The 23,165-nt window shown below is 44.3% G+C and overlaps 10 protein-coding genes across 10 annotated transcripts; 3 read left to right on the plus strand and 7 right to left on the minus strand.

Annotated features, from left to right (window-relative positions):
• Nucleotides 1-113: 113 nt before the first annotated feature.
• Nucleotides 114-1,206, plus strand: SAMD00019534_106100 (hypothetical protein; the record flags this gene model as incomplete). The annotated part of the gene is made up of 3 exons (XM_012894045.1): nucleotides 114-137; nucleotides 290-562; nucleotides 694-1,206. 3 exons carry the CDS (start codon nucleotides 114-116, stop codon nucleotides 1,204-1,206), a joined length of 810 nt encoding a protein of 269 aa, XP_012749499.1.
• A 310-nt stretch (nucleotides 1,207-1,516) lies between these two features.
• On the minus strand, nucleotides 1,517-3,238 carry SAMD00019534_106110 (hypothetical protein; the record flags this gene model as incomplete). Its single annotated transcript, XM_012894046.1, has 2 exons — nucleotides 1,517-1,714; nucleotides 1,763-3,238. Coding segments are annotated over 2 exons (1,674 nt in total), but the record flags the coding sequence as incomplete, so codon positions are not given.
• An 825-nt stretch (nucleotides 3,239-4,063) lies between these two features.
• SAMD00019534_106120 (hypothetical protein) lies at nucleotides 4,064-5,477 on the minus strand (the record flags this gene model as incomplete). The annotated part of the gene is made up of 2 exons (XM_012894047.1): nucleotides 4,064-5,226; nucleotides 5,279-5,477. The coding sequence occupies 2 exons, from the start codon at nucleotides 5,475-5,477 to the stop codon at nucleotides 4,064-4,066; spliced, it is 1,362 nt and encodes a 453-aa protein (XP_012749501.1).
• A 344-nt stretch (nucleotides 5,478-5,821) lies between these two features.
• On the minus strand, nucleotides 5,822-6,472 carry SAMD00019534_106130 (hypothetical protein; the record flags this gene model as incomplete). The annotated part of the gene is made up of 1 exon (XM_012894048.1): nucleotides 5,822-6,472. The coding sequence occupies one exon, from the start codon at nucleotides 6,470-6,472 to the stop codon at nucleotides 5,822-5,824; it is 651 nt and encodes a 216-aa protein (XP_012749502.1).
• A 695-nt stretch (nucleotides 6,473-7,167) lies between these two features.
• Nucleotides 7,168-9,741, minus strand: SAMD00019534_106140 (hypothetical protein; the record flags this gene model as incomplete). Its single annotated transcript, XM_012894049.1, has 7 exons — nucleotides 7,168-7,277; nucleotides 7,378-7,548; nucleotides 7,641-7,943; nucleotides 8,012-8,258; nucleotides 8,350-9,244; nucleotides 9,330-9,535; nucleotides 9,616-9,741. 7 exons carry the CDS (start codon nucleotides 9,739-9,741, stop codon nucleotides 7,168-7,170), a joined length of 2,058 nt encoding a protein of 685 aa, XP_012749503.1.
• Nucleotides 9,742-11,059: 1,318 nt separating this feature from the next.
• SAMD00019534_106150 (hypothetical protein) lies at nucleotides 11,060-12,474 on the minus strand (the record flags this gene model as incomplete). Its single annotated transcript, XM_012894050.1, has 4 exons — nucleotides 11,060-11,163; nucleotides 11,283-11,741; nucleotides 11,832-12,006; nucleotides 12,106-12,474. The coding sequence occupies 4 exons, from the start codon at nucleotides 12,472-12,474 to the stop codon at nucleotides 11,060-11,062; spliced, it is 1,107 nt and encodes a 368-aa protein (XP_012749504.1).
• A 949-nt stretch (nucleotides 12,475-13,423) lies between these two features.
• SAMD00019534_106160 (hypothetical protein) lies at nucleotides 13,424-16,059 on the minus strand (the record flags this gene model as incomplete). Its single annotated transcript, XM_012894051.1, has 6 exons — nucleotides 13,424-14,416; nucleotides 14,508-14,571; nucleotides 14,656-14,703; nucleotides 14,786-14,897; nucleotides 14,979-15,753; nucleotides 15,967-16,059. The coding sequence occupies 6 exons, from the start codon at nucleotides 16,057-16,059 to the stop codon at nucleotides 13,424-13,426; spliced, it is 2,085 nt and encodes a 694-aa protein (XP_012749505.1).
• Nucleotides 16,060-17,649: 1,590 nt separating this feature from the next.
• SAMD00019534_106170 (hypothetical protein) lies at nucleotides 17,650-17,938 on the plus strand (the record flags this gene model as incomplete). Its single annotated transcript, XM_012894052.1, has 2 exons — nucleotides 17,650-17,662; nucleotides 17,727-17,938. The coding sequence occupies 2 exons, from the start codon at nucleotides 17,650-17,652 to the stop codon at nucleotides 17,936-17,938; spliced, it is 225 nt and encodes a 74-aa protein (XP_012749506.1).
• A 233-nt stretch (nucleotides 17,939-18,171) lies between these two features.
• Nucleotides 18,172-20,868, plus strand: SAMD00019534_106180 (hypothetical protein; the record flags this gene model as incomplete). Its single annotated transcript, XM_012894053.1, has 7 exons — nucleotides 18,172-18,301; nucleotides 18,378-18,703; nucleotides 18,778-19,066; nucleotides 19,128-19,607; nucleotides 19,685-19,878; nucleotides 19,946-20,778; nucleotides 20,850-20,868. The coding sequence occupies 7 exons, from the start codon at nucleotides 18,172-18,174 to the stop codon at nucleotides 20,866-20,868; spliced, it is 2,271 nt and encodes a 756-aa protein (XP_012749507.1).
• Nucleotides 20,869-21,212: 344 nt separating this feature from the next.
• SAMD00019534_106190 (hypothetical protein) lies at nucleotides 21,213-22,673 on the minus strand (the record flags this gene model as incomplete). The annotated part of the gene is made up of 1 exon (XM_012894054.1): nucleotides 21,213-22,673. The coding sequence occupies one exon, from the start codon at nucleotides 22,671-22,673 to the stop codon at nucleotides 21,213-21,215; it is 1,461 nt and encodes a 486-aa protein (XP_012749508.1).
• Nucleotides 22,674-23,165: the final 492 nt, after the last annotated feature.

Genomic DNA, 23,165 nt, shown 5'->3' on the forward strand with positions numbered 1-23,165 from the left:
CACACTCACTCTCGCGTCTCACTCCCGCACTCACTCAGTCAGTCAGACATCAACATCATAACTTAACAACCAATAATCAACACATATCTTATCTATATCAGTAGTTGATAACAATGTTCAACGCTATTAGGAACAACGTAGGTGCAGACACATGACACATCAGGCGACACTCGCGACCAATCAATCAATCGATCACCACACCACCAACAAGTTGGATGACACTGAATGACTGATTGAATGAATGAATCAATGACTGACATATATGACACACTCATATCATAACAAACAGTCTAAGCTGTTCTTGGGAACAATCACTGCAGCAGCAGCAGGTACCGCTGGCAGCGTCGCTTTCATGTCGGACGACTTTGCTCAGCCCCCCGAATACCCATGGAACCATCGCTTCCCATGGCAGTCGTTCGACCATGCTTCAATCCGTCGTGGTCATCAAGTATATACTCAAGTGTGCGCCACCTGTCACAGTCTTGACATGATCTCATATCGTCATTTGATCGACGTTGCCTACACCACCGATGAGATGAAGGCAATCACAGCTGAGCTGACCGTAAGTTAATCATACAGCATACAGTGGCGACAACAACAGGGTGGAGACACGCGGCTAACACTCAATCAAACAAACTCAATCAATCAATCAATCATACGATGCGATCAATCAATCAATTATTTAAATAACAGGTTGAGGATGGACCTGATTCAGAAGGAGAGATGTTCGAGCGCAAGGCAGTCATCACAGACTACCACCCCAAACCATACCCCAACGCAAACGCTGCTCGTTTCTCGAACAACGGTGCTCTGCCACCCGATATGTCGCTCGTAATCAAGGCTCGTTCCCGCCACGAGGACTACGTCTTCTCGCTGATGACCAGTTACGTCGATCCACCCACCGGTGTCAAGATCGTCGGTGGCCAATACTTCAACCCATACTTCCCAGGCACCAAGATTGCCATGGCACCACCCTTGTCTGAGGGCGCCATCGAGTTTGACGATGGCACTGAGAACTCTGTGTCGCAGATGGCCAAGGACGTCAGCACCTTCCTGGCCTGGGCCTCCGAGCCCGAGCACGACGACAGAAAGAAGCTGGGCTTCAAGATCATCCTCGGACTTGGTCTGATCGCCGTGCCCATGTTCTACTGGAAGCGTTTGAAGTGGAGCACCATCAAGACCCGCAAGATCGAGTTCAAGGACTAAACTTAAGACAAAAGACGATGATATTCAGGTGCAGCATCAGCAGCAGGCAGCAATAGCAGGAAGACAGCGGCAGCAGCAAGCAAGCAGCACAGTTAATAGTAATAAGAACACATCAACTCTCACTCACTCCTATCAGACGTTGGATAACATGCATGTTGGATTGCAATGGTCCTTCATCACACCGCCAACCCTTACACTACCCTATACCCTACCCTACCCTATCTCAACCATCGCCATCCCTTGATACAATAATACACCAATCTTTATACATGTCAACAATCATATTCATTCATTCATCGTTCATTTATATCGAATGATTATCCTGTGCCCTACTGTCTATCAGACATTGATCAACTCGGATTAACATTGATACTGTGTTGATGACCATTGCCATCAGTTGTTTCTTGGACCTCAGTGACTCGATCACTCCAAGTTCCACCATGTCGGCCACCTGTCCATTGGACAAGTTGATACAATGATTACGATATGGGTATGGGTTTGATGATACATGGGTCCCAGCCTCCTGGGCTTGGTCTTCGTCCTTGGGAGAAGGGGCCTGAGTCTGATGCAGTGCCTTGACTTGTGCCAGGAGTTGCAAGGAGTCAAAGCCTGCATTGCGGAATAGGTGAAGGGGGATGGAGAGAAGGCTTTCGGCAAACATTGATATGGTCTTGGCCAACTTGATATCGGGCTGTTGAGTGGCCATTGTCTGCAGGTGACACCATAGGCCAACTTCGGTGGCACCACCACCTGCAACGATCACAGGACTCTCCATGGCCAGCGCCATCACTGACAGCGAGTCGTTCAGTGATCGCTGGACCTCGTCAATTGTGTACATATTGGGCCCTCGCAATACCAGTGTGCAGAGATGGTTGGCGGGTGTGTCATTGATCAGCTCGATATATACTCGTCCGTCCTTCTCGACAAACTCGCGGCATTGGCTGACGACTACACTGTAGCGATCCTTTGTCTCGAGCGCAGGTGTGCGCAGAAGGAAGCCATTGGACACTTTCACCACGTTGTCCATGTCCTGGGAACTGATCGATGTCAACACATTGATGCCATGCTTCATTAGTAGTGCGAGACAACCTGATGACACTCGCTTGGTGGACACGACGATGTATCCATTGAGGTTGATGATTGAATTGTCCCCAATGGCTTTGAGTCGCATCAAGTTGTCTATTATCTGTTGTGCTTGTCTGGTTTCAATCTCGCGTTGCTCATTCTCTATTGACTCGCGCAGTTGTAGACTCAATGATACATCAATGTTGGCTCCACTCAGGTCGTTTGAGATGTAGCCGAGTTCAAAGTCCAAGAGTACAAGATTTGCGCCAGTGACTAGCTTCTTCATCTTGGGTGATGCGAAGCGGCCACTGATGACCGTGCCATGAACGAGATAAGAGTCGGCGATTGAACCAGCCTGTATCTTGAGGTACTTGACCGCCGCAAGATTATCATGCACAAGATGATCATGTCCAATGATGTGTGTAGCGCGAACACACAATGCAGAGAACTGCGACGAGTAGTTTGCCAAGATCTTTGAGGACATTGAAGTTGAAGCGATCTGTGAGAGCCATGCCGTCGTCGTCGTCGACGTTGTTGTAGATGTCGCAATGGACTGAGATGCTCGCTCCAACCATATGTTGCAATGATCCAATGCAAGTTGATAACCAGTGATGATGGTGTTTGGATGTAGTTTACTGACCAAGATCAATCGATCTGCTGAAGCAATCAATCTACAAGCGAGTAGTACTGCAGATGTTGTACCATCACCTATCTTTGTATCAATCGCCTGTGCCAACTGTTTCAGAATGATAGCCAGAGGGTGTTCCAAAGGGAGGCAAGACAATATAGTCGCACCATCATTTGTTATCGTCGTCTCCCTCAGCTGAGCATCTATAATCACCTTGTCCAATCCCTTTGGACCTAGCGAGGTAGACAGTATCCTCTCCAAGGCATATATAGATGTAAAGTTAAGTGATTTATGATGCATTGCAACCCAAAATGATTCTATTTCTTTCTGATTGACCATCTTTTAACCCTCAAAGCGCGAACTCTCTATCTTCCGCCCGAGCACATTAATGGTGAGATGGTTTGGCTATCCATCTTTGATGATATATCAACAGCTCCACCTTGATCAGATGTGCTGTGATATCTAGTTGTCGTTGGTGTAGTTGTAGACAGATTATCATGGTCATGTCCATGACCTGCTGGTGGTGGATCAAGTAACTAGACGGGAGCAGTCATCTTGAATAGCCTGTTGACAGCAAATGCCTTTTTGGTAAGGGAAGATGGTCTAGGCAGTCCATGTGTCAATGTCCGTTATGTTGGAAGAGGCATTACGATCTCGGTCATGTGTGATCACCCTTGGATACAGTGTGGCCTCGGGCAATGCATGTAAAGGGATCTGGGACGAGGAGTACCTTGTGGATCATCAACGTATTGATCAATCGATTGTCTGCACATATGGCATATCTATTAAACAACATATATATATGTGGATTGTTAGTAAATCATGTTGATTCGTTGTTGATTGTATGTGTATGTGATTGATTGATTAAAGTTTACCTTTGATGTTAATGTCTCATCGATCGTTCATACAGGTGTTCCCACACGGCATCCGTCACATCAAGGCAGATCGTCGCGTCAATGAGTGGCGTGCACCCGGAAGGAAGGATGGCAACTTTATCATTTGACACTGTGAATGATGGAACAAAGACTTTCAAGTTCTACTCTCCATGATGACTGCCAGAAGCTCGCCCAGACTTACAAGTCCATCGAGCACTCTTTCAACCTGGTCAGTCTGATCATTGCGTGTTTGAGTGCAGTGTAACTAACTTACAAATGGCATACACTTCTAGTGTTTGTTGTTATTATTTCTTGACTCTGGTGGCGTAGTGCCTGGGATGCGGCCAGTGCCACGACGACTTGTTGACGATGCTTGGATGGTTGTCCACAAAGTTGTTGAACTCTTGAAGTTTGGCATGATCGACACTGTCCTCATCGTGGAAGGTTTGGTATTTGCTCTCAAAGGTGCAGGTGGAGACCTCGTAGTTGTGAATGTATTGAATGGTGGTGTTCTCGTCCAGATGGTGGTCGGACGGGATACCAACGAGAACATTCGTTCGATGCCTTCAAAGTGTATCGGACCCTTGATGCACCTGACATTGTCCAGACTGGGAAGGAACGCATCCAGGTCGCCTGGCTCAATTCTTTCGGTTATCTCGTCATCAAGGACGAACTTGAACGTGTCAATGTCGCGCCGGGTGATGGCCACGATCGGCTCACCAATCAGGAGGCGGAGCGACATTGTTGTGATCCTGCAGTCGGGCGATTGCAACAGATACTCCAGGGTATCGCCGCGCAGTGGAGGACTTAGTTTGAGTGTTCGTAATGAATGCTTGCTGTTGAGAAGTGTCGGGAGCCATGGAATGCCTTGATGAAAGTACCTGTCCCAGTCACCTGGACTGAACATCACATCCAACACCAGTGTGGTCAATGCTGGCATGTTGTTGTTGATCACATCACTGAACGACTGTCCATCGTAGACAAGCATTCTACCAAATGGTGAATCGGTATGATCGTCAAACAGTTTGAGCTTGATGGTGGTCGCCCAAGGTGCGCGAACATAGTGGCGAGTGATAACGATACCATCTCCACTATACCCATGGATTGTCAGCGACGCCAAGTGATCCAACTGCAGGTGAGTGTCGTTCGCGCCAGAGGTTTCGACTTGGTCATCGTGTTCATAACCATCTGCAAAGATATACAATGATGTGACGGACTTGGCACCCTTGGTGTTGACGATGTGTCGGATGTCTTTGACTTTGCCCTTCAGGTGCTGTAGGGTGGGCGCGTTGTCCGTGAGGAATTGGTCATAGAGGGCGTACGGCCCACTACGCCAACACACGACATCAGGGACGGAGAGTGATTGGATGGGGCCTTGGCAGGATGAGAAGCGATTGCTTGGTGACCAGTGATTTTTGTGGATGGCCACAGACGAGGTAAGATGCTTGGAGTCTGTGTTTCTTGTTGTTCAGTCGTGTGACCACATATTGGTGCATAGTCAAACTGATCTGCGAGAGTGATAATCGCCACCTATGTATCCTTCTGACTCTTCCAAATTGCTCAGACTGGCGCCAAGCAATGTCAATGATCCGCAGCACCAAGCTATTGTGCAGCACAACGATATTGTTGTTGTTGTTGTTGAAATTGTTGTCATTGTTGTTGTTATTGTTGTTGTTGTTGTTGTTGTTGTTTATCTCGTCCATGATATCGAACTATGTGCACACTTGCCTGACTCGTTAGTTTATCTCTATGTATGCACTGGCACCAAGACAAGTCAAATGTCAAGTTGTGTGGCTGAAAGAGAAAAATTGTCCCTTAGTGTTAGACCATTATTGTCCACCTGGCCAGTTCTGTTCCAATTAAATACCTTAATAGGACGACAACAACATATCACTTTACAAATGATTGTGATGGTGATGGGATGATTCCATCAGTCCACATCTCATCACATCACATACAAACTTACACACTCTCGATCATTATCTCTATTTACACATGATTATATTTAATGTTTGAATGAATGAATGAATGGACGGGTGGAAGGAACTTATGAACTGGTGTTGCATGATATCTTGAAACCTTGATAGTTGGACTGTGGCCATTGATTGCAATTGGTACTTAGGTCGATGGGATAGATACATTGTTTGGCCTTGCATAGGTTGACCAATGGTTTGTTACCATCCACACATTGGAACTGCATGATTGACTGTGCGTAGAGATCGGTCGACACGACACCATTGCTGACAAACTGGTAGTACGACGCGCCAGTGTTGCATTGCGCGGCGCCTGCCACATCATTGAAGAACTGCATCACCACAGCGTCCTGTGGCACTCCGACCAGTGGCGCGGCAGACAGCGCGAATGAGTAGTACTGCTCGCGCATCCACACGAATTGGCTGGGACCCGCCACCAGCATGCTAAATGATGAGCAGTTGGTGGAGACGGTCTGTGGACCACTCAGGAAATTAGTGCATTGTTCGTTGGTGTAGAAGTTGAATTGGAAGTAGTTGTTCTTGTCCTGGGTCACCTGCAGATAGGTGCCGGACGATGCGTCGGCCAGCTGATGACACGCACCCATCTGGAATGAGTAACCAATGCCACTAACATTTGAACATGTTGCCGCCAAGTTATTTGGCAACATTGTCAACCATTGTTGAGTATCTGCGTTTGCCAAATGCGTGCTTGTGATGCATATCATCACAATCACGAGAATGATCGTTTGACTATATTTGTTGTTGTTGTTATACATGTTTGTGTTATATGTGTATGTGTACAAGATGATTGATCAAACATGTCTTTCCGTTGATGACCTTGCAAAAACTTCAAAGCAAGATTCGAATGCCAGATCTTCGCCTCCTCCCACATCAAATCATTTTTGTTCAATTTTAGAAAGGAACAACTTTTGTCAAAAAAAGGGGGATTGGTTCGGTCTGAACTAGAACACCCACTTGACACAAATAATAATTAGTTTTAATGGAAATAAATGTACAAGTGGAGGTTTTGCAAATATTATAATAGTGAGGATAAATATAACAAGAGCTCTTGATGATAGTATCCAGTGGAAACTTATCTATCGATTGATTTTAACTAATAATAAATAAAATATAATTATCAAATTTAAATCGGTCCATCAAAATGGAACTTTGTCATCCAAAGTTGAAATGAAGTGTAGACACTCTTTCCCATCGACCATTATCTCTCCAAGGACCTGTATCCCATTCACCTAATAAAAGGTTTATGATAATAATAATAGATTGTTTGTATGATTGTTAATAAATAATAATAGTTGTTTGGACTGATTACCTCACCTCACTCATGGTTGAGAGATGATGGCACACTCAGTCCACTTTATTGGAGTGCTGGCTGGCTGGAACAATCGAAGAGAATCATGTATTACTCTTTGCCATAAGTTCCAATGATATCCTTTAGCAGTGCTGTCCTTGTTCTCTGTATCTTAATCCTAAAGCTTGGTGCATCATATGACGCGCATTCAGAATTGATCACTAAATTGATTGATTTGATATGATTGATTGAGTGAGTGGGTTGTGGAAGTTGAGGCTTGATGGTGGACCTTGGGCTTGGACCAGCAGGGTAAATACATACATTTACATAATAAATAATCTATAAACTCTTGGTTGGCTTCGAATGAACATGGATATGGTAGTGCAGGTTGACTGGCACTCACTCCCTCCTTGTAGACCACTGACAGCTTATATCGTTTGGGTCCACCAATAGTCATATTCTCATAGTCCACTGCCACAACAATAAATACATCTATGATTGATTGATTGATTGATTGATTGAGTGATGTTAGTCGTGTGATTGATCAATCAATCCATCCATGGTCCATGTTATATATAACATACGGTTGAAATCTGATTGCATGATGTTTGGATTGAATGGTCGGTCGCCCTCTTTGAATATTAGTACAACAATGTCATTGCCAATGTGACGCTTCTTCTCCACCTGTTGGTTGTCCACGGTGCTATATGGCAACATCGGTGCAATATGATACATGATCTCGAATCCCTGATAATTCTCATAGACACTCTCTGCGCCTGTCGTATTATTCTTCACATCCAGTCCACCTCTATAATTAGTCCATCCCTCCAGCTTAATACGTTTGCCAAGGAATGTAAGGAATTCGTTAAAGTCTTCACTACCATGCTCTGTTTGTATAATGATGGTATGAGTTAGTCATGATCACACTTGATCAACCAATCAATCAAACACATACCATTGGAGAACATTTCTTCCTCCATTGATTGATTGGGTGCACAATAGAGTACACCAAACTTGAAAGACTTGATACGCTGTCTCACTTCAAAGTTGGTGAGGTCCTTCTGTATGTCTGTGTTCTTGACCTGTCTGATGTTCTTTGTTGATAAGTCTGGCGATACATTCATCACAATCTCCTTAATAGGTATCTTGTTCGATGACATCAAGAAGCTGGCCTTTGGGTTAACTGTTGTGAAGATATCATCCTTTGTTCGTTTGATTGATTGAATGATTAGTAAGGGTTGGGTGTGATTGGAATCATTCCAGTGAGTGTGATCAATCAATCAAGATACTTACAGACTTTGTCCTCAGTAATATCTTGTAGGATCCAGCATTCTTGTTGAAGACACCACCATTGCCAGCATCATCGCCAGAGGATGTCTTGAGAACGGATATGATGTAGGGTCCATTCTTATCGTCCTCTCCGACAAAGTTCTGATGCTCGGTCGATGCAAAGTGATTGGTGTACCAGCTCTCACTGGTGATCAGCGGGTCCAGCGTGAAGTCAAACTCTGTCAGCGATCGATAGGGCTCCACGACAAAGCCGCGCATGTTGTCCACCAGCGTGTAGTCCTTGACCTGCTGCTCGATGGCCGCCTCCTGCAGCTGGAGCTGGAGGTGTGGATGCACCTCGCCACCGGGGGGCGTCACCGACTCGGGCGGCGTGCTGGGTGCCGACAGCGACATGTTGGCGTGCAGATTCTCGTGCGTCCGGGACCGCGAATGCGACGCCAGGTGCGACGGCGTGCGCAGGTCGTCACTGCTGCTGTGTGCCTTGGGGTTGAGCGTCTTGCGCTTGTCCAGCGAGTGCACGATGAACGACTTGATGCGTGGCACCGAGCTGATCGTCAGGTTCTTGAGTGAGGACAGTGGCGAATACTTTTGCTCTTCGCCATCGCCGTTGCTCTTGCCCGGCGACGTCACATCCTTTGACGACTCTGGTGAGATTGGCGGCGAGACACTGATGGGCAGCATCTTCTTTGGTGTCGTGCCCGGCAGAGGCACCATCGATGGGCTCTTCTTCAATGGCTTGTTCGTTGGAGATGTAGTCTGCTGTTGTTGTTGGATCGCAATATAATCTGATGTTGGTGATAGACTCCTGCCTCCACCCGCCAATCTAGACACGACTGGCGAGTTCTCCAATGTATTTTTCAGGTTGGACATTGATGTCCTATTCTCACTTCCTACAAAGCTATATATTTGATTGATTGATTGATCGTGTGAGTGATTGATCAATCATGGAATGGTTCCATCATCATCATCCAAGATATATATACATTTTCTCTCTTTGAACGAATGGATTGATTAACAGTGACTTGGGCGCCAGTTTGATCCTGACCATTGGTTCCATCTCCAATGTCTGTGTGATCTTTGGATTGGACACGATGAATCTACTGAAATCCACTGACAACTCCTCATTATCAATGGACAGTGCATAGTCCTGTCTATTATACTCTACTGGACAATCCTGTAATATACATGTCTGTTTTGTTTGAGTTTGGTAGTTTGAGTTTGAGTTTGAGTTAGGAATGGATGACAATCACATATGATATGATATATTACCCTTATCTTATCAACTGTATGCCTGGCTTGGAATTGATACTGCTTGCTGGATTGATCGGGGAACTCACATTCCACCGTGAAGTCCAGTGCTTGGTCACAAAGACCAAATGTGAGGAATGAATCCATCTCCCTGTTCTATATATCTCTAATCTGTAATAACTAACTTAATCAACTTATTGATTGATTGATTGAATGAATGGATTGAATGTACTGAATGATTGATCGATTAACTTAAAACAACAATGTCACGTGATGGGATTGATGTAATATATGCACGGCAATGTGTAGTTGAAGCAGCTGCTATTTGTTTGTTTCTTTGTATGTTGTTGATGTTGGTTATTTAGTCGATTGCTTGCTTGACACTGTTTCTGTGTTTGTTGGGGAGAAGGAGGAGAAGGGGAAGGGGGTCGATTGGTGGCTGCGTGAAAGGCTTCGGGGCTGGATCGTGGCAGTCTGGTTCAACGGCGTTGTGTGTGGTGTGTGAGTGTGAGTGTGAGTGTGGTGTGGGTAGTGTGAGAGTGTGAATGGTTTGTTTGTTCGAACAAACAATGAATGAAGTGTAGTGATAGGGCAACAGGGAGTTATTTGTTTGAATGTCGTGTTATGTTTGTGTGTTGTGTTTGAGTGTGTTTATTGTTTGATTGATTGATTGCCTTGTTGGTGTGTATGTGTTGGTGATGAATGAATGAATGACAACAATGACGATGCCACTCCAACTATCCAATAAATCTTGGTTTTGATGACTGATTAAGTTGTTATAAATAAGTAATGTAAGTTAAGTTAAGTAGTAATTGTTATAACAACAACAAAGTTAATTAATGTTATTATTATGTTGTTGATTGTTTTGTTTGAATGAATGAAAGTGAGTGTGTGTGTTTGTGTTGGATGGAGATAGATGGATGTGGAGACTTTAGGCACAATGATTGGATGGGATGATGAGACTGATGTAAAATTAATTAAAAATATCTTTAATCTTTGAAAAAACTACCTATTAGAATGACAACACACATTCCAATGCGTTGGGTGACGAAAGCACCTCAGTGCACTCCATTCATACCCACACTCTCACCCATCAATCAACCTCAATGGCATCCAACCACCCCCACTACCACACACACAATCAATCAATCAATCAATGACATAATAATAAGTGTCATAACATCGCAGATAGGATATTACAACTAACTATGATCAATCTGAATGAATGTGGCACACACCACAAATTGAACATCGATGAATAAAGTAAGATCCTGATTTGGATCTGTGCGGAGGTTGGAAATAAATATAAATAGCCTGGCTATATACTTTGTTTAATCAAAGGATTAGATTAGATTAGATTGAAGTTGTTGTAGTTGTTGGGTCTATTTCCCCCAACATTTAGTGAGGCGTTGTTGCGTCCAGTGTGTAAGAGAGTGAGTATGATTGATTGATTGATTGATCACTCTCAAAGCTCTTCCATGGTCTGGCGCGTCAGGATGTCCTTGACTGCATCAAACACTGCTCTAATATTGTTGGTGTCGGTTGCAGTTGTGACATGAGTATATACAACTGTCCATTATTGAATGATTGATTGATTGGAATGATTCCAATGATTGATTGAGTGATGTTAGCCAATAATTTCCAAATATTTCCAAGTGTAGCGATCATGCATGGTCGCCGCGACTTACGCTTTCCTTTGATCTTGTTGCAGGCAAGGAACCTCCTCTTGATGTAGGCCAAGGCCTCTTCGTAGTTGTTGGAGCCATCATACTCCTCGAAACAGACATTGAGATTGACTCGTTTGATCTTCTCCATGAATAAGTCGCGCTTGTTGAGAAAGAGCAGCACGGGCACATCCTTGAACCACTTGCCATTGATGACATTGGTAAACACCTTCATCGACTCGAGCATGCGGTTGGTGGTGGTGTCCTCCTCCAGCACCTGGTCATACTCAGATAACGACACTACAAAGAAGATAGAGGTCACATCACTAAAGTGATGAATCCACTTATCGCGATGGCCTCGTTGGCCACCAACATCAATCATCCTAAAGTGCATCCCCTTTGAGCTGAAACTAGTCTCTGTCACAGCTGTAGTTGATACACGTGTCCATAATATATCTTGATCAGTTGGTATATATTCTGCCTCTGTTGATCGTTTGAAGGGTTGGTTGGGGGGTGGGTCAGTACTGGGATCATTCCAGACCTCCATGATCAATCATTCATATGAGTCCATACCTGATATACGCTCGATGCTATTGAGGAAGTACTCGGCTGATGAATGAACTTGGAAGTTTGAGCCACTTGACACCAAGGCCTTGCGGATGGCCTCATCCTTGCTCAAGGCCACCATCTCCAACAACAATGATCTTTCCAATTTCTGATATTTCCTCTCTTCCATTATGTCCAGGATCTGTTATGAAGGTGATCAATGACGAGTCAGCCTCAAGCCTCCAAGCCTCAAGCCTCAAGCCTCAATCAAGCCTCGTCCACACTCATAGACATTACATACCTTATCACAAAGATCACTATATGTTGGCTGGATGGTGTGTCCAAGTACTTGACACCCCTCGATCAGTGCGCAAAGGACTTCGACAACATTGCGATATATTAATGATTTATGATTGATGCGATCCTCTTGTGTGTAGCCATCCAGATGCAGGATTCTCATCTGTTTGACGATGGTACTCTTGCCAGAGTCACCTGTGCCCAGTAGCAACAACTTCAACTCCTGATCCAGACGCTTCTTATCCTGTTTCAGCTGCTTCTCAATCTGTTTGGACACCATCTTTTGTTCCTTAAATATCGCAATAGCCGATGCCGACAGTGAACTACTTGATGCATCCACATCTGCTGCTGTACTTGTTGAACTAGATGACATTATTATTATTTGTTATTATTTGTTGTATATATTACTTTGGTATGTTATTATTATTATTTATTTATTTATTTATATATTTAATATATATATCTTGATTGATTATTTATGTTTGTGTGATTGATTGATTGATTGATAGAGAATAGTTTGATAAGAACGTTGGGTCTCTCTCTAGCTCTCTCCTCTCTCGTTGTTGCTTCACCTGTCTCATTCATTGTACACTGTGATTGGCAAAGGACCTTTGCAAGACCACAGATAGAGTGCCCCAACCACGTGCCTCTGATCAATCAACGATCACCACCAACACACTCACACTTCATAAGTGTTAACTTCCAACTCATACACACACACTCCAACGTAGTTCAAATCCAACAACATTAATACATCCCAACAAATACTGTGACCCATCATGTTTGCAAAATGTGTATTTAAAGTAAGGCCTTACTGGGATGGTCTGTTCCCATTCCGTGTCAAAGAAGTTTCTGTCCCGATCTATTCACGGCAATAACGAAGATTTGAAGGTCAAACTAAGGCTTTATCACTAGATTTACCACAGTTCTCGATTCTTTGCCTTAATAATCAACCCACCCATCACAATGATATTTGGAACTCTCTCGCAAATTCGTATCCAGACTTTCGTGTGTCGTCTTGTATGTTTCTGTCTGTTCGTCTGTCTGTCCATACATACAGACACTTGAATGTCTGTTTGTCCAACCATATATGTTGCGATCGATGGAGGAATAAGTTTCGGTCCCAAACAAGGACTTGTTCGTGATTGCAAGTTAATACCCAGTATGGTTTGGTTCATTCCAATCCTTAAAACAACCATGGTTGATAGTCCATGTCCATGTCCAACGAGGCCACGACCAAAGGTAAGCGATTTAGTGGCATCATGAACCTCAAACCCTCGATCAATCGATCAAACAGTTCATTCACAATCATCTGTTTAATATTAGTCCATAAGGTTTGTTGGAGTAGTAGTAGCAGTAGTAGTTGGTACATCTGAGGTTGTGGAGGGAGAAGTAGTAGAAGTAGGAGGAGGTGGTGGTGCTCCAAGTGTTGGATCAATGTCGTTATGTTGTTGTTGTTGTTGTTGTTGTTGCTCTGTTGTAATGTTTGAATCATCATTATGGCTAACTATTGGTGTGATGTTGTTATCGATATTGTTGTTGTTGTCATTGTTGTTGTTGTTGTTGTTGAAAGTGCTCATTGGTATCTCACCATTATCATCATCATCACTACTCTCCTCTGTGATACTGATTGAGTCATTATTGATGTTGTTGTTGATGTTGTTGTTGTTGTTGTTGTTGTCATAATATACAGGAGGAGTAGTAGTACTATCAAAGTTGTTAATCGATACATTGACATTGTCAAATGATCGTTGTTGTTGTTGGATGTCTTGTTGTCCAGGTCCCAATAGATGTGTACGTGATATCATCGATGGATAGATTGGCTCTGATGAACCACTGCCCGACGATGTACCTGTTGAGGCCGTATTAGTGTTGGTGCTGGTGCTTGTACCTGTGCTCGGTACGAATAGCTTGTTGCCAGCGCCACTGCCGCCACACAGCGTGAGGAAGAACATCTTGATACGACTGAAGGTGTCCTTCCAGATCTTGGTGAACTTGGCGTTGAATGCGTAGAACAGCGTGTAGAGGCCAAAGATGTGAAGAGTCAAGACAAAGATCGTGTAGGATACGATCTTGGGGCCGTCCACCAGACAGTCGGAGGGGTCGGTGTGTTGGTTGGACGCGCGCACCACGCACTGGAAGAACTGGACAACGCCCTCTGCCTTGAGTGATTGGTAGGACAAGTGATAGGATTGATTATAAATGAAGATATAAAGGTATGTCGCGTAAAGAATGATGATATATGCCAGTGGACCAAGTTGTGACTTGATGAACTTGTTAAGGATCTCAGTGTCTACATGTGCCTTCTTGACCATCTATTATGTTTTGATGGATTGATTGATTGAGTGATTGAATGATTGAGTGAGTGGACAAGTAGTCAGATGATCCAGGTCCGTCCAAACATACCTTGTGTAGGTCAACAATGATCCATATCAACCATATTGTTCCAAGTAATAAACATAGTCCCATACTGTTTGATTGATTGAGTGGGTCAGTGAGTGAGTGAGTGAGGCTGGAAGATCACGTGATCCAATCAATCAATCAATTAACTTACGGTGCCCAGAATAGTCCATATCCATAATCATTATCAGCTACCCAACAACTGGAGATGGATGGAAGAATTGAGTGTGAGTAGGTGAGGTCATCGCGAGGTGGTCCATCAATGGACCCATTGATTGACTTACATGACGTTGCCCTTGTCCGCAATGTATCCAGCCTTGATTGTTACTACTGTTGTCGTGGCAAATGTGAACAAAGTGAATGCTACCCATACCCACTTGAGGTTGGCTTGCTTCTCTGTTCGTTGGCGAAACAATAACATGAATGTTAGCGAGGGTGATGGATAGACGCGTGGACGTAGTCTCCAAAGATACATACTCTTTCGCAAGATACACCAAAGATCAAAGACCATGAATGTCCACCAGAGGATGGCATTGAATGAAAAACCATAGAATAGGATGCCACTTGCTACACAGATAGGGTCGTAAGAGGTGGCACTGCGACCGGGGTCAGGACACATGGTCGCCTTGGATCCGCCGTTGAATGTGATGATAACTCCAGCCAACGAGCGTAAAAAGATAGCGATGTTCTGGAAGATTAGCATCAGCTCATAATTGGTGCGCTTGCGATTCAGCAGGCCGTACGAGACGATCATGAACAGAGATGCGATGGCCGATGCCATGGACAGCGTGTCGATGATCGTGTAGAATGCCGTCCATTGGCGACCTGTAAAGACTGGCGCCGGACATGGTATGGCGCAATCGCTCGAGTATGACACGAACGTGTAGCCAAGGTAGTCATTGTCGCGCTGGCGATTGTAGATTGAAGAGTTCCTGTACACCAGTGGAACTTGACAGAATGTGTTCTCGACGATGGTGATGTTGCCAGAGGTGGAGTTGTAGCATTGGATGGTCAAGGGGTTGGCCTCGCCCGAGTATCCAAACGCCGACATATTGAACGTCTGTGGGTTGGCCACAGGCGGGTATGTTGGCACCTGTTTACCATTATCACTATGTGTCTGATCGCAGTCATAATAATCCGATACTCCACATTGTCCAATTGATCTGTGGCAGTTCTCGCGACAAGTTCGGACTGGTATCGCAAGCTGCTGACTTGATACATTGCTGGCAAAGAGTTGGCATTCCATAAAGAACTGTATTATGGGGGGGGAGTGGGTTGAGGAGGGAGTTAGTATGAGTGATTAAGTGATCGGAATCATTCCGGTCCAATTTTGATTGAGTGATTGATGGAGTGCGTATTATTCATTGGAAAGATTCCATTGTGATTGATTGAGTGATTGATGATGATTGGAATGATTCCAGCATTGATGATTGAGTAGCATGATGATGATGATGATGATGCATACGAATGAGCAGAGGGTACGGTAGGTCTCTGTGGTCTTGCACGAGGCGCTACCTGCTGAGTTGAGCATTGACATGTAGACATCGACGTCGTTCATCATTCGTGATTGAGTGTCACCAGTTCCAACATAGATCTGATTATAAGTTAGATATGGTTGGCACATTGTAGTGTTTGGTGGATCACCTATATACGGCTGACACACTGCACCAGTATCAACTGTATATTCATCGGCCACAGTGACATTTGTGCAACATCCAATTATAATTGTCAAGATGGTGATGATGGTTATGGACAACACCAAGTGTGTGTTGTTCGAAGCCATCATTGATGTCCCTGCTTATATCTATATATCTAATATTAATGAATGATCAAACAATGTTCATCTATTATCGATAGAATGTTTGATTGATTGATTATTATGGAGTGATTGATTAAAAGGTGGCGGAATGAATGTTGGTGTTGATGATGATGATGTCCAAGGCTTGTACCTCGTTTGGTGTGTACACAACCGAATGGGGTCTGTAGACCGTTTGCGAAGGTCTTGCTGTCCCTGTCACAGCCTGGCCAAGAGTATCAATCCACTCAACCCCCTATCTACCCTTTCACAACCAGTCAATGTGAAGCCTCTGATTGCTCTGCTACATAATCCATTGGCCCTGTGATTGGGGTTCTCTCTCTCGATTGGACACCCCGTTTGATCAAAAAAAAAACTGATGATGTGTTAACGATGTATGTGACGATCAGTCTAAATTTGCGATCCAAAGATAATTTTACAACCAAAGGTCTCATTGTTTCGTCATTCCTTTGCATCACCAAGATCCAGGTTCCACAACAACAAATATTATCTTTGAAGTATATGTGTATGTTTGTGTGTGTGTATTAATAATACTATGGACTGATTATTGATGTTGTGATAATCAATCAATGTATCTTTCACTCAACAATAAAACAATAATAATTAAATAAATCCATTAATTGATTCAATGATTTGATTCATTTCACTCACACAGATAAACAGATTCAATCAATATCAATCCACTCAACACACTACATGATGTCACAGGACCATTATTTAATTAAGATGATTGTTCCCAAACCATCTCCATCCACTACTTCTACTCTTTCTTTAAATGGTAGTGCTCGTGGTCACCTAACATAACCACACAACACCTAACTTCATCTCATCACGAACCCATCTCGACCAATCAATATTGTTGAGTATGTGTGTTGATTTGGTGAGGTGTGTGTGTTCCATTCATCAACCAACTTCAGTTTAAGATATATACCTGTTGATGGCAAAGGCATCAATCACAACTGGCTTTTAAGTAAATGATTCCACGAATGATGATGATCATTGACATTAGATGAGTTATAAAGTTTGGTTGACATATGACATCATATACCCATACTCTCATATCAATGGTAGGGTAACTCTATTATCATGTCAATCAAACTGATTCATGCATTTATAAGTTGCTTAGGGTAGTTGGCGTTCCGCACATGGCATGGCATGGTATGGCACTGCAGTGCATGGAATGGTCACATGTGTTATATATTGTTTGACTGATAGACCTTCAACAATAAGTATAAATACTCAAGGTCTGAAAGGAGTAAACAGTATTCAATCAAACCAAGTCTAAAAGTCTTATTCAATCAAACTAACAATCAATTAAACTATTAATCAAAAATGACCATTATCTGTAAGTAATTCATTTCCAAGACTTTAAATATGATGAACATTTTGGTCTAACATTATATTCTCAGCCGCCCTTACCAAGTTGAACCCAACCACCTCCATCTCCAAGTCCAAGTCAGTTGTTGGAAGCTCATCATTCTCTGCTGGTGGCCAATCATCCAACTCCAATGCCTGTTTCTGGGGACATGGTATTAACATCAATGTCGACGTTGATGTTGATATCAACCTTGGTTGTCGTAGTTTCATTGACATTGATGCCAACATTGGTATCCGTCTTTAATTACTATTAATTAAATATTAATTACAAATCCAGTCCATGATCAATCAATCAAAGATGTAACGTTTTTTAATTTTTTGAATGTTTGAGTTCAAGAGTTGGTGTGAAATGAGAAAGGTTGAAGATGGATGCACAGTTCATTCATTCATATTCAATACATCAGTTAGTGAACAAACAAGAATAGATATATTATATATATAATATATTTGACATATTAGATCATAAACAAAGCATACATGTCAGCATCATTTAACGGTGGTGACTTTGAAGAGACCGGTCTGTTGGATGACGGCGATCTGCTGGCCCACGACGATAGTGAAGTAGCATATGACGACGATGAAACATTTGGTGATGTCGGTCCTCTAAGTATGATCAACCATATATGATTGAATGAGTGATTGATTGATTGGATGATTGACACAAACGAACAACATACAAACAGATGACGAATGGGAACAGAATCATACAAAGCTATCAGATCAACATGAACACTTTGTTAGTGATAAGAAGATTAGAGATAATATTGTGAGGAAGGATCTTGGAGCAGAGGATGACGATGAAGAGGATGAGTTGAATGGCAATGATGACGACGACTTTGGACATCAATCGAACAATCAACAGGCGTCATTCTTCAACCTACCACCACCAAGCCACAACAACAATGTCACCAAGACACCAACCGGCTCTAGAACCGTCGGAATGTTCAGCTCACTCTCAATCAACGACTCTGAGAATGCAGGCCATCAGAATCACCATCATCGAGCTCAGGTAAACATCGATCACACTCACCTCAACGACTCTCTTGATTGAATGATTGATCTAACAACGCATTCATGCATTAGGCTGACGATGAACAATTGGAGTCAATGTTCAAGATGGCAATGGGCGAGAACTATAGGCCACCACCTGCTACAAGTGGCAGCCCAAGCATTAGCCGTGTTGCTCCTCAATCGCAGCCTTCACCACAGGCTGCTTTCTTTGCACCACCAATCGTCGCTGCTGCTGCTACTGCTCAACCATCCTCACCAGCTCAAGCAGTCGTCCCACCAGTGACTGCCGCCCAGCCCACCATCACCAACGTTCCCCTTACCAAGCTGTTCCAGATGAGTGCTGCTGATCAGTCTCTACCAAGTATGTTTGTGTGTTTAGTCTGCGCGTAGGTAGGACACAGATACTAACCCTTTCAATCAAGAATCGGACACGCTCAAGGGTGCTATATCAGTGGATCAGATCGAGGCAAAGTTGGAGTCACAGTCCAAATCACCAATCACAGATGATAGACATCAGCATCAGAATCAGCAACAGCAAAGATACAATAACAGACAACATCGCAACGATCAGAGGATTGACAGGGGCATGCCACTGGGCAACTTTATGGCTGGTAACGCCGATGTCCAGCGACAGCTGCAACAGATCAGAGATCACGAGATTGCCACCTCACCAAGCGGCGGCAGCGGTGTCAGCGGCGTCTCGTCGGGCAATCACAGTCCAAGACAGCAGCACCACCACCATCAACAGTCGAATGGCAAGTCACCAAAGCCAGCATCATCGCTCCAAGACAAGAAATACATGACAGCCGATGAGATCCAGAACATTCATCGACTCCAGACATACCAAATCCATTTCACCAACCCTTACATCGAAGACTACTACTGTCAGAAGTTGAAGATTAGTAAGTATTGATACACCTTCAATCAATCATGATTGTGTATGCTGACACACCACTCTCTATCCTTGCAGAAACAACAGGTCAGCCATCAAGCTACACTCATACTCCAATATGTGACTCTTTGCCAAAGACTATTATGCCAGCGAGGCCACCACGTCAGGTGGACCCACTCCTGGGTTCATTGGGACGTATCCCATCACACTCTATTCGTGCGCCAAGACCAATATTGCAGATCATCCTCGACAAGGAAGATAATGAACAATATGACAAGACTGTAAGTCCTAAAGGCCTCGACCTCGGTCTCCACTTTTTCAATCACTCACACGACATCCATTCAATAGGTCCAATCATCAGACCAGACGATAAAGTTAGCGATCGAATCATCCTACAATCACTTGTTGGACTTGGAGGACATTGACACATTGATCAAGGACCCACAGTCCAAAGAGTTGCTGGCTGAGTACCAGACAAAGCGCGAGCAGATCTCGCTAGAGTTGTTCAAATCGTTGCACCTGGACCAATTCCCATGCTTCAAGAGCGAATCACCTCAGCTGCCACAACAGCTGCCGGACCAGAAGTGGCCCTCAGTCTGTCCCGAGGACCTGCTGTTTGTGTCGCTGTGGGTCATTGGCAAGGGACGCAAGCTGCTGAGCCGCGCATTCATGTCATTGACGCCACAACAGTCCGTGTCGGGACTGTTTGCCGTGTGCCGCAACCTTCCCCTGCTCTTGCTGTTGCATTTGCCCGAGGGATCAGAGGCTGCCACTGGCCACATATACAGCATAGTCGCACGCTGGATCATGATGGTGCCCGTGCCATTCTTCACGCGCGCCTTCCACTTCCTCGTCACGTTCAACCAGTCGCAGTTCATCGTGAAGCTCTTCCAGTCGCCCTACGGCATCACCATCATCGACCAGTTCCTCACACGTGGCTACCTGGCAATGATGAACAACGAGTTTGATCAGGTCAACCATATGCAATGGGTCGAGGTCTTTGGACGCTTCTTCCAGCGCTGCTGTGGAAACTTTAGCACCATCTTCCCATCGCCCAAGTCGGCACGTGCTGCCAATCACAGCCAACAAACAATGGCACAACTGGCCAACATCCACGGACTCATTCAGCAACACTCCAACGATTCACAAAGGAATACCTTACATCTAGAGCTTCATTCAGAGTATGTAGTAGTTGTAGTAGTAGTACCATTCATTCAATCAATCAATAACTAACATACTCTCATTCATTTAGTTACTCTATAACAATGTAATTAGCTAATCAATCAAACAATCAAATCATCAACTATCCAAGAGTATTGTAAAGACAACAACATCAAGCGAACGTCAACATCAACAACATCCAGACCATACACATCCATCCATCCAACCATCCCTCTCGTCGATCGAACCTTCTCAACAACAACAACAACAACCAACAACTACAACAACAATCCATTTATAAGGAATAAAGTCCTGGTTGGCGTTATTGTACAACTACCAATGTCATGATCTAACATGTAGTAGTAGGGTTTATGGTAGCTAGCCTCTGGCATGCATTGTGGTGGTTATTTAATTAATTTATATTTAGATGGATGGCGCTTGTCATTTAAATGGACTAATCATCGGACTCATCCTCCGACTCAGCCTCGGACTCTGAGGACTGGATACCATGCTGTGTGTTGTATTTGGCGATCAATTCCTTGCAGTCGCATTTCTCCTCGTCCTCCCAGGTGGCTTCCTCCTTGCTGAAACCCTTCCACTTGATCAAATACTGGACCTTCTCGCCATTGACTCTCCTGTCCTGGACAGACTCCACCTCGTACTCCTCTTCTGATTCGTCCTCTTCTGACGAGTCGTCCTTCTCATCCTCGCTGTCTGACTGGGCTATGACCACCTTTCTTGGTCTTCCACGACCGCGCTTGACACCATCCACAACTGGTGGTGTTGTTGCAGCCTTCTTGGGCTTTGGATTCTTTGCACGTGGCACTACGGTGGCATGAAGTGGCGTGGCCATTGACGCCTTGGCCGAACTTCTGGTTGGAACGACCTTGCTGTTCGAGGACTTGACGAGCAATGACTCATCAATTGGCAGCTCGCCGATTCTTAGACGCTTGAGTTGCGGCTCTGTCGCCGCCTTTCCACTTCCCTTGGGTCTTCCACGACCGCGCTTGACGGGTGCTGGGCCAGCAGCGGCAGCGGAAGTCTCGGCTTCCTCCTCATCCTCGAGTGCTCTCTTCTTTGGTCTTCCGCGACCACGCTTGACAGTGGGCTCTGCGTCCTCCTCATCATCTTCCTTTGGTGCTGGAGGTTTCTTGGTGGAACCGGGTGGTCTACCACGTCCACGCTTGACAGGAGTCTCCGCGTTTGTTGTTGTTGTTGTCGAGGTGGTGGTGGCGTCTTTGGCGGCGGCGGCCCCTTCCTTTGCCGGGGACTTGGCTGGAGTCTTTGCGGAAGTCTTTGCTGATGTAGTTGGCTTGGTTGGAGTCTTGATGTGGATAACCTTCTCATCCTCGCTGGATTCATCGTCAGAGTCGTCATCATCCGAGTCGTCATCAGAGTCTTGCATTTTCGAATCCTTTTGGCTCTGTCTGGTTGTGGTGGTCGTTGTGGTTGTCGTTGTCTTTGATGGTGTGGAGACGGCAGTGGCGACAGTGGCGGCAGTCTTCTTGGATGTTGGGGTTGATGGCTTGTTTGGTTTGTGAATCACCTCGACCATGTGCTCATCCTCATCGTCGTCTTCGTCCTCCGAGTCGTTCTGTTGAGTGGGTTTGGCCGGAGCCAATTTCTGAGGAGTGGCAGTGATTGTTGATCTGGTGATAGAGGTCACCGACTTTCTGGGCTCCACCTGCTTGGCCAATGCAGATGCGGTGGATGATGTAACAGTGGACTTGCGAAGCATGGGAGAGTTCTTTGGCATTATTTTGGGAAAGATTGGCTGGGTGGTTCCAGACGTGCTCTTCCTGGTTAGCAATGATGATGATGACATTGATGAAGATGTCGATGATGAAATTGTCGATGACTGTGATGATGTTGACGATGATGAAGTTGTATTGTTTGTTGCGGGTGGCTTGGTCATAATCTTATTCTTTTGAAAAGGGTATCCTTTCATCACAGGTATAACTCCCGATACCCAAGACTCTGATGATGTTGCTGTTGAAGAAGAAGAAGATGATGATGAAGGGCGACTCTTATTCTTGATGCTGCTCATATATGTCTGTGATAGAAAATGAATAAGTTTTATATAAATATAATAATAAAATCAATAAATAATAGTAATAAATGTAGTTATGCGATATATATTATTCTAAGCTATTATTGATTTTTTTCTATATTATCTATCTATATATAAATAATAAATGAATGTTATTGATATATTATCAATGATTGTAACGAACACTTGACTTTTAGTGTTGATGATGATGGATTCATGCGAGCAAGTTTGAACTTGAAGTGTGAACATGTTTTTTGTTTCTTTCAACAGCTTGTAATGGGCGACAGTCTTTTGTTTTGAGACAAGCACTTCAGAAAAAAAAAATCGTATTAAGTTAATGGAAGTCTGGAAATCCCA

This window comes from Acytostelium subglobosum (assembly GCF_000787575.1).
Source record: "Acytostelium subglobosum LB1 DNA, scaffold: scaffold28, whole genome shotgun sequence".
Taxonomy (NCBI): domain Eukaryota; phylum Evosea; class Eumycetozoa; order Acytosteliales; family Acytosteliaceae; genus Acytostelium; species Acytostelium subglobosum.